We start from the raw sequence: 10,865 nt of genomic DNA, 5'->3' as shown, positions 1-10,865 counted from the left end.
ACCAAAACATTTGATCACACACTGTTTAGTTCTATTCCAGTGTGTTTTATTTAAAAGTTTTATCATTCCCAATTAAAATATAGGTTTCTTGGGATCTGGGTACAAGTGCTTTCCACAGAGCCTTACAGGTCTCTAATTAGTTCATATTGTCTATAGGATAGCTAGTCTGTCTTGTTCATTTCCAAAATCCTGTGCTTAACACTATGACTGGCACACAGTAGACTTTCAATATATAATTTTGTCCGTCATAGCATGAGAAAAGAGACTAACCTCGTACACTGTGCAGTGTTTATTGTCTTTATGTATGTAGGGGAATAGGATTCAGCAAACTTATAGAGGCAAAGCAGTAAGATCTTTAAAAATTAGTGCATTTAAGATCATTTGTTAAGTGGATATTGTTCAGAGTATTTTCATAAAGTAACTTGGGGAATAATGCTAATATATTATTCTCTCTTCTTAAAATAGATTACTAGAATAAATATTGTCATAGTGAAACACTTTGGTTTTGGTACAAAATATTGTCCTAGTTTCAAGCACAAAATAGACAAAATCTTAAAAGGAGGTTAATAAAATTGAATAGAGTTTAAGTAATGTTTTACATCTAAAAATGTATGCCTATATAATTAATATATATATACTTATAGTTACACATAGACCTGCATTTATTACATAGATCTGCACTTACGTATATGTTTGGTCTTCTCCTAAGCCTCATCTCTTGCAACTGCAGGATTCTTTTCCAGATCAGAGAACTATTTGTTGTTTTTACTTAGGCTATTTCCATAATTAAAATTCCATGTCTCCCCAGGTTTCCGTGAATCAGCAGTGCCCCAGAAAGTGCTTCCCTTCTTGAAACTCCAGGGAAGTATTGGAATGAAAAGAACTTGAAGAGGGAGACTAGCCAAACAGAGATTTTTGAACTTTGGTAGGCTAGCTGAAACAGAGTTTTAGCACAAACACAAATCAAAGTCTGTGTGTTCTTAAAAGCAGCATTTTCACGTAAGTCCAAAAAAAAAAAAAAAAAAAGTGCACTTTGGTTCTATTTGTTTTGGTTAAAGAAAGGAAAAGTTTTGTTTTAACCACATGGTCATTATTTTGTAAGCGGTCATAACAAATAATTTTATCTTTAATCTCACTAAAGAGTAACTAAAGTTATTTGATGTGACTTTTTCAATGGAAACTTAACTAAATCTTCTTTAACGTCATTATTTTCTAGAAGTAGATCAAAAGCTTTCCAGGTATTTTTGTACAATGGATTCTGATTGTGTTATTCAAATTTAGTACTTTCTTCAAAAGAATGACGACTTAGGAGTTTGTTAGTAATTTAATATATTTTTGTCTTCTTAAAAGAATAGAACTAAGAAATATCAAGATTTAAATCATAAATACTTTGGAACACTCAGAAGAGCAACATGGGAGAAACTGAGAAAATTGAAACCCATAGAATAAGATGTTTTTCCAAGTTGAAGGTATGGAATTTTTTGCATGGATGTATGTATATGTATTTTTTGTTTGTTTGTTTTTTAAACTTAGATCTTATAAAGTTGTTCATATGTTCATGAAGTAATGTAATATTAATGTCCTACTACCTGTTATGGTGATAATTTCTTGCCTTAATGAAGTATGCTTTATAACTGAAAGTGTGTCTAAATAGGGTTATTGATTCAGGCAATTTAATCGGAGATAGTGTGGGGAAACTTAAACAGAAGACAAAGTCTTTAACATTTTTAGACATAATGTTACAGCAGGACTTATTTTCCTAGATCAAAGGCCAAGTAAATGCCCCCCACGCCCCTTCAGGGGTTTCTGGGCCAGAGGAGTGTGGGGATCTCCCCCGGAAAATGGTTCCTAGGCAGAAATGATGGCTGATCTATAGGCAGTGATCACTCCACAATGACCAAGTAAAGACAATATTTACTTCAAGCTTTGGCAGCATGCCAACCATTTTCAGTTAAAAAAAAAAAAAGTTCATTTGTTAGCTGTTTCTAATATCTTGACTATTTCACAGCAATTTCCTTTCGCATCTTGCCTTCAAACAAAATCTGAATTTATTTTAAACCAAGGGATCTGGATATTTATCTTGATTCTATAGCTAGTGCCTGCAAGCGGTTTCCAAACTAAGACACTGCCAGCAATTTTCTCCCTACAAAAGTTTATTTTTTCTTTGTACGTGTGTAGAGAAAATATACACATGTACGTGAAAGTGGGGAATTATGATACAGATTTAGAAAACTAATTTTGCTTGAAATGCCACATTCGTTATATTTGTAAATTTTCCCTTAAGCTATCCTTCAATTGTCATGTCCTTCTCCTAAAACTGAGTGGTTAAAAATAAGGTTTGAGGCCCAGGCTCCCTGGGTCATATCTGAGTTCAACTGCTTACTTGCTCAACCCTTAGATAAGTTGCTTAACCTCTTGGTGCTTCAGTTTTCTCATCTGAGAAGTTTAATAAAATACACTTATCTCATGGGATTTTTTTTTCTTTTTACTTGCTTGAAATAATGACTGTAATATTGTAAAAATTCAATAAATATTAGCTATTTATTATTGATAGCATTTGTGGATAAAAGTCAAATCAGGCATTATTTATAAAAGTTGGTCTTTAATTTTTGATCACTTTTGAGTTTGGTGAGATTAGACATTGATCTGAACGTTATGGCAAAATAATGCTAGTAGAAGTTTATCAGGTAAAATTGAGAGGCAATTGCTTAATAATCAGATTTTGTTTGTGTGTAACAATGTATTTTTCTAACAGTGTGAATAACAAATGTAATAATTTAAAATGTGCTTTGCTTACATTGGCTTGATTATATTAAACCTGAAGGGATCAATATCATAAATTTAATATTTATTTATTTTTATATATGATTGAATTTATTGTGGTTACATTGGTTAATACAATTATATAGGTTCCTGGTCAAGGGCACATACTTGGGTTGCAAGGTCATTCTCAGCCCCGAACTGGGGTTGCATTGGAGGCAACCAATCGCTGTGTCTGTCTCACAGGGATGTTTCTCTCTCTCTCTCTCTCTCTCTCTCTCTTCCCACCTCCCTCCCTTCCACTCTCTCTAAAAATCAATGGAAAAAATACCCTCAGGTGAGGATTAACAACAACAACAACAAAAAGTTGATTGCCAATTCAAGGATAACATAAATTGGAGACTTAATTCAGTCTTGTGGTAGAAGATATTTTGTCAACAGATGGCAAACATACAATTTAAAAATAAAATTTTCATATGTTTTCTTATATTCTTTTCTTCCTAGATGTTTCTGCTGGCAATAACATGTGCATTTGTATCCAAAACACTATCTGGATCTTATATGAATTCCATGCTCACACAAATAGAGAGACAATTCAACATTCCGACATCACTAGTTGGATTTATTAATGGGAGTTTTGAGATTGGTAATGAATTATTCCCATATTACTTCCTTTTATAATTAATTTTATCTATAGAGCTAGTCTGAATTTTATTCTCCTTATTTGTTTTAGGCCATTTAATCTTATTGAAGAGTATATTTTATGAAACAGATTGAATATCCTAGCTAAGTTTGGAGTATGCTTAGAAATAATTCATTTAAATATTGCTTCTGAATAACACCTAAATATTATCACATGTTCCCCACTGGACATTTTATTCTAATAGTTTCTGGTTATCTAGCATAAGTAGTTAAGTATTTATAATATTTACATTTAATTTATCATTTGATGACTCTTAAGGGCTCCATCTTGATACTTAGGAAATACAATGGAAAACAAAGGAATCTGTTTTCCAAAGGAAAAAGCAAATATTTACCTTCTCCTGTTGTTTCTGGGAAACTGACAATTCTTCCTAAGTGTAAGGGGAAGAAGAAATTACTTTCACATCTCCCTGAATTGAGGGAAAAATAAATTCTATTCTTAGGTCCTGCTTCTTGTGGATGACTGGGAAGATGTGAGGACAGAGTGGAAGAATGAGGGAGATTGTGAACATGCTGCATAGAAATATGAATACCACTCCTTTATAGTTTTATCATGGTTTCTACATTCTTCAAGATAAGAGTTGCCTTTAATATATTTAATCAATCTCTGAAAGAAAAATCAGGATTGAGGAGAGGCAAAATTGAAGCTGGTGATTCTTGATTCTGTCTCCCAGTGTTCAGCTCCCTGTATCACCTGTATGCTAGGTGATGGAGTTAGAAATAACTCTTTACATAGTCTTGTATAGCTCAGCTCATGGTCTAAAGCAGTGATGGGCAACCTTTTGAGCCTGGTGTGTCAAACTTCGCCAAAAAACTGAGCATAACTCGGGTAGTGTGTCACTTTGAGAAAAAAACATTATTTCACGATATTTATAGTTTAAATAACATAAATGTATAATTGTTACATATAATTGTATTTAATAAACCAAAAACTAAATATTTAGTGCTGACACGCGTGTCAGAGGTTCGCCATCACTGGTCTAAAGGATGGCACAGATGCAAAAAGAATATTTTTGACTCGCAGCTCTTTATACTTATCAAGGGCTTGTCCATATAATCGGGTTTCCCCGATTAGTTTCTTTGTCCTAAGACATGGGCATCAATGTTTCATTGAGTTATTTACTCCTCAAATCCAGACTTACTTCTAAGAACACTTGGGAAAGTGGGGAATCCACAATTTTTTTACTTCTCAGGAAAGGGGTAGAAATGAACACAGACCTCTCACTTGGTTATGTTGACCAATATAAAGTTATATTTTAGTCATAAGTTAGAAAACATTTATCTATCTGAATTTGACTTTTGCTTCTTTTTTTTAAGCATAGGAAACATAATATTCTGTGGAGCAGGCATGGAGAGAGAGGCCAGAGGTGACACATGGTCTGACACCTAAGGCTAGCTAATCATAAATAAGCCTTTAAAAATTCCCAGAATTGGTCTTCTATTCCTTCTTCTGGCTTCCCTTTCTCTGCCCTTTTTAATTGTTGTTGTTGCATAGAGATCTGTTTATGTGTCTTTCGACATTGTAAAATTGTGCCATGCCAGCATGGCTATGGGTGAACCTGGGGAGGGGAGGGGCAGTGAAGGATTAGAAAAGACAGACAAGAGAATAAAGCTGGGGCTAAGTGGGATGCTGCCCTCTGATTAGAGAGACAGTGCCACGGCCTGCAAGCAGAGTCTTTATTTTATAGCCAGATTCCACGAGGCAAAGTTTAAGGGTGTGGTCAAGATGTTTACAACATTCTTGCGGGTTTTGAATCTACTCAATTACATGCACCTGAACTCTATCAAGCCCACATCACTCAGCCACATGGGACCACAGGTTCAGACCATAAAGTCAAGCTTACGACTATAGCCTTAGGCTATAATTATGCTGGGACTTACACGTGGCTTTGCCATGAGAGGATCGTGCCCTCTTATTAGTCTGAGGCTTGAACCTGTCCAAATGCTGTAGCTGCTCTCCACATAAAATAGCCCTCCTTCAGGGCAGAGGTTGTGTCTAATTTGTTTCCTGCATCCCTAGCACCAATCCCAGTAGTTGAGATAGTGTTTATACAATGAATGCTAAATAGTAAATGATTGAATTAGCCTGTTTATTAAGCTATTGCACATACTTACTGAAATATCTATTTTTAACTCACTTTCCCTCCTTAGGAAATCTTTTTTTGATTATATTTGTGAGTTATTTTGGAACGAAATTTCACAGACCTAGAATGATTGGTGTCGGATGTGCTGTTATGGGCCTTGGGTGTTTCTTACAGTCTCTACCTCATTTCCTCATGGACCGGTAAGCATTCAGGCTCTGATGACTTTTTAGATTCAATTTTCAACTTCAGGAAATGAAGCTTTGGAATTTCCTTTCTAGGAACAATGCTTCCCCAAAACTCAGAGCACCTTAACAGAAACCAAAAACACAAATTCTGTTCCACCAGTCCGTTTTGTGTTCTTGGCTGCCTCGCTTCCAGTTACGTAGTCACATAAATTTTGTTAATTTATGAGAGATAATAGAGATTTGGGACACCTCTTTTATGGAACCGAGTCTGACTGAAATATTTTTAGGACCTTGCAAAAATTGGAGATGACTCCTTTCTTTGGACTATTGAGACACTTTTAATTATAATGTGGTTCGGTTTAATTGTAGGTCATCAAGATACAGACCAGTCTGAAGTTTGATTTTTATTTTAATTTTTACTAAAGTCATATGTATACAAAGTTGTAAAAATAAAATTATATTGAAAAAAGAGTTGCCCCTGCCCCTTTGACATTGCCCATATCACTTCTTTCCAGAGGCAGCTACTTGGAACTCTTTTCCCTCTTTCTTCTGCTATTTACCTCCAAATGTCTCAATATTTATCCTTTTAGTTTTTGATACTTTAGTGTTATGTCCTATATACTGACTTTCTACTATAAAATTATACTCATTCTTTCCACGTGCATGACTATGTCAATATTTTATCATTCATTTTTAATCACTTTTTAATTTTTCCCTGGATTTAATCATTGCTTAAAAAAATTAATTCACTTTCTTGTTATTTGTCACCAAACTTTCCACTGGTAGAGCATCTTCTCAATATACTCATACATATCAGATGGTTTCATTTTCATCTTAGAGAATCTCTCCTGTCACCACATACTCATCATCTACAATCCAAATAGGAACCTCTAGGCCTGGGACATGGCGACTTCCTTGAAATTTTTCCTCATCATAATCCTTGGAAATTTGCTTTGCCTCTTTCCTCTATTCAGTTACTTATTTCTTGGGTATCACATCTTCTGCTTTCCTTTTTACTTTTACTTCTTTTTGTGGAAAATATTATCTAAGAGGTTTCTGAAAAAGTGTTTAAGGGAAGTAATTCTTATTCTACTCACCCTTGATTGATAGTTTGGCTGGTGTAAAATTCTAGATTGGAAATATTTGCCCTAGAAAATTTGAAGGTATTATTCCAATGCTTTCTAGCTTCCAGTGTTACTGTTGAGAATTCTGTGCCGTTCTCACTCTTGTGATCAGTTTCCCTTCTCTGGGATCTTTTGGGATTTTCTCTTAAGCTCCAAAGTCTGGATTCATGATACTTAGTGTAAATCCTTTTCCTTCATTGTGCTAGATGCCTTCGCTCTAGACATTTGGAAAAGTTACTTGTATTATTTCTTTGGTAATATTTCCTCTACCCCTCTATTTTTCTTTTTGTAGAACTTTGAGTGGGTTTCTAGTTTTTGCTATCACATTTTTAATTTCCAAGGACTCTTGTGTTTTGAATGTATCTTTTTAAGGAACATTTTATTTTCTTTAAAAAAGTGCAATGTCTTTTCCCATCTAAATTTCCTTTATCTGTCTTTATTGTCTCTGTTTCCTCCTAGTGTACAGGTTTTATTTGTTTTGACTCTGTCTTTACTGATAGAGGGTTTTCTCATATATCTGGTGGTTCTTGGCTTTTTGTTCATATATCAGAGAGTGGTATAACAACAACAAACTAACTGGAAGTTCTCTATAAATGTGTAGGACATGATTAATAGAGGACTTCTTTGTATGGTGATTATATAGGGACTGGCTATGTTTTAGATGGCTCAGAATAGCCATAACCTGTCAGTTATTTTTGACAGGGATTCTCCAATCTGTTGCCTAGGAGGTAGAAGCTTGGTTACCACCCAGGTGGGAGTGAGAATCTTACTTTTCAGTATGAACATTTTAAACACATCTACTACCCTTAGTTTTTATAATATATTTTATTGATTTTTTACAGAGAGGAAGAGAGAGGGATAGAGAGTTAGAAACATCGATGAGAGAGAAACATCGATCAGCTGCCTCTTGCACACCCCCTACTGGGGATGTGCTCGCAACCAAAGTAAATGCCCTTGACTGGAATCGAACCCGGGACCTTTGAGTCCACAGGCCAACGCTCTATCCACTGAGCCAAACCGGTTTCGGCTTCTACCCTTAGTTTTTAGTATAGCCTTCTTATTCTCAATGTGCTTGTTCAAACACTCTAGAATCAAAGACCATTTCAATTGGAATGGCAGAGGATGTTTGTAAGGGGTTAACTGCTCCTTATATACACTGTAAATCAATCCTCTTGTTTTTGGATCATGCCTACTCCAATTTCAATTTAGAAATGTCTTATATCTTGCCTGGAACTTTCCAGGAATATGTGGCACACATTTGGTTGCTCCCCTGCAGGCACTTACTTAGGGTTGTGTTTTTGATATCTACTAATTCAGTGACCACTCACTTATATGTTTTCCCACTTTCAAAATCTTCTTGTCAAATCTTTCATTCTTTTTATCCCTGTGGTGTTATGTCCTTTTCTTTTCTATTTTAAAATCCATTCACTGGATTTTGAATGAGTTATTAGGTGTTAAGTGGATAAGTTACAGGAAAAAGACATTTCGTCTTCTCAGGTATTTCTGTAAGGATCAGAAGTTTCCAGGCAAAGAGTTTTTACTGACTTTTTATTTCTTGTCCTCTCCAACTCAATGCCAAGTTATGTTTACATTTACATTTCTTTCTACCCTCTTCCAAAGGTATTATTTTGTTTGAAGTTGGCATGTCTCATGGCATCACAGGTATGGAGACAGGAGCATTTGTCCACAGTTCACAGTTAAACTCATGGGCATGACTAGGCAATTGTTCTAAGTGGAAGGTGTTTTAATACCCTAGTTCTTTTGAAACTCAGAGGGCAAGTCTTTCCACCATTATTCTTAACAAAGAGAGATTTTGTTGGTCATATTTTCCTCCATACTTTCACAATTTAGGATAATTTATATTCTGACAGGGTATGCTGAGCTTACGGTAATTTGCCTAATGTTAATGATCACAGTCTATTAATCCCTTTGCTCTTATGAGAAGAGTAAAGGTCATTACATTGTGCTGTCAAGTGTTTGAGTTTCTCCTACGGTCTCTCATTATAATGGGCAAAGGTTTTGTTTCTCTTAGGGGTTAATGAACCCATGCAGGAATTATTGTTTAGATTCTCAGAAAGTGGGGGTATATTTCTTATGAGCAAACCTCAGAGAATCCAAAGTTGGAGACTTGTTTTGCTATGTTGTGTCCCTCCCCTCCCACAAAGCCTTTGCTTCTTAATTATATTTTGTCAAGTCTAGAGTCTATTATTTTTATTAGTTTTTGTCCCGTATCCCACAGTAATTGTTTCCAGGAAATGATCACCTACAAACTACAGAAACTTGATGTTAGGTAATCTGAAAGGTAGATCATTCACATGCAAATAACTGAAAGCTAGCTGTCAAGGGATTACACATTTATAGTGAGTGGCAAGTTTTTTGATGATATGAATTTATGATTACGTGGCAAAGATGAAAAGAGTTCTTTACTAAATTTGGATACTGTATCTTAAGTGAAGCAGGAATTAAACTGCATAATGTTCACATTGCCTTTATTAGTTTCTAACATAAACATGTTTTCCTGTGTTCATACAGATATGAATATGAATCTACAGTTTTAGGCAATTTGTCCTCAAACAGTTTCTTGTGTAATGAAAATGAAACCCAGATTTTCAGACCAACAGAAGATCCATCAGGTTGTTGACTTCATTTTATTGTTTCTGTTCATTGAATTTGAAAACTGAACACATGTTACTGAGGGGTTTTGAATGAGTTATTGGGTTTGATTAAATAACTAAGTAAAATGAACAAAAGATATTTTCATTGTTCAGGGATTTTGGAGGGGATCCCAGAGGGGAAGAGGAATGGCTAATAATGGAGCATATCTATAATAATAAAAGTGTAATATGCTAATTAGACTGGACAGCCAAATGACCTTCCTGATGTCATTCTGGATGTCCTTCCTGATGACCTTCCAGATGAAGCCAAGGTGGCAGGGATGAAGCAGAGGCGGCTGCCACGGTGGGTGGAGGCCAAGGCAGAGGCAGTTAGGGGCGATCAGGCAGGCAGGTGAGTGGTTAGAGGTGATCAGGCAGGCAGGCAGAGGCAGTTAGGGGTGATCAGGCAGGCAGGCGAGCAGTTAGGAGTGATCAGGAAGGCAGGTAGAGTGGTTAGGGGCTCTCAGGCAGGCAGGCAGGCAAGTGGTTAGGAGCCAGCGGTCCTGGATTGTGAGAGGATGCAGGCTGGGCTGAGAGACTCTCTCCTCCCCCTCCCCTGTGCACGAATTTTGTGCACCAGGCCTCTAGTTACTCCTATATATTTGAATATACATATTAACACTCTTTGTCTATTCTTTAAAATGGTTATTTAAAAATAAGTCAGAGACATCCATTCAAGAGCCACTGCAGAGTTAATTCCACAGAGGAAAACATCTTAGAAGAATGGATTTATATAATTTGTTCTATGCAATGATAGAAAATAGAGATAGAAACAAAGTTTTAAAGGTCTGTGTTATATCACTGATCTTCTATAGCAGACCAGAGAAAGCAGCAATTATGCCATAGTTCTCATTTACTCTGTTTTCTTTTTTCTGAACTAGGAACTTGTCTTTGTTTTTCTTTTTTTACAGTAGTGGTGCTTCTTCTAGCTTCCCCATAATCCCATGCTCAAATATGCAGGTCTCTGGCCCTTCATATACTAAGGGACCTATGTAGTCTCGTGATACTTAATCTGGAGGTGACTCGGTTGATTCATATCAGTGGGAGTTACAATGGTCCCCAAAGCTTGGAATTTCACTGCCAGCATGGAATCAGAAGGACCCAAAATAGTTTCAAGGAGTGTAAGAAAACTGTCTCAGAAACCCTAAGCCAAAGGAACCACCTGGAGAAACAAAAGAAAATAGTGACATCAACAGTGGCCCTTGCTCTCTTCTTGAGCTGGCTTCTGCCAAAGGCTGACTTAGGTCTTATTTCCTATTTCTTTTTATTTTAAAAAATTTACATTGTAGAAGATAAGTAAAAACTTCCCAGTTTGGTGAATCTCCAGTAAAGTGCATTGATTCTTTGATTACCTGT

The 10,865-nt window shown here is 35.9% G+C and overlaps 1 protein-coding gene across 1 annotated transcript in view; it reads left to right on the top strand.

Moving 5' to 3' along the window:
* Nucleotides 1-917: 917 nt before the first annotated feature.
* The window catches only part of SLCO1A2 (solute carrier organic anion transporter family member 1A2), a gene marked incomplete at its 3' end in the record, with an annotated part of 29,579 nt that continues 19,631 nt past the window's right edge, over nucleotides 918-10,865 (top strand). Inside the window, exons 1-5 of the mRNA XM_079773828.1 lie at nucleotides 918-999; nucleotides 1,351-1,469; nucleotides 3,265-3,406; nucleotides 5,614-5,746; nucleotides 9,388-9,488. Of these exons, the coding sequence (XP_079629954.1) occupies nucleotides 1,413-1,469; nucleotides 3,265-3,406; nucleotides 5,614-5,746; nucleotides 9,388-9,488 (433 nt within the window). The 5' untranslated portion in view covers nucleotides 918-999; nucleotides 1,351-1,412. The remainder of the gene's footprint in view (nucleotides 1,000-1,350; nucleotides 1,470-3,264; nucleotides 3,407-5,613; nucleotides 5,747-9,387; nucleotides 9,489-10,865) is intronic.

The sequence above is a fragment of the Cnephaeus nilssonii genome (genome assembly GCF_951640355.1).
Source record: "Cnephaeus nilssonii genome assembly, chromosome: 6".
Classification (NCBI taxonomy): Eukaryota; Metazoa; Chordata; class Mammalia; order Chiroptera; family Vespertilionidae; genus Cnephaeus; species Cnephaeus nilssonii.
Note: the sequence above shows the minus strand (reverse complement) of the source record. Positions and strands in the feature narration are given on the sequence as shown.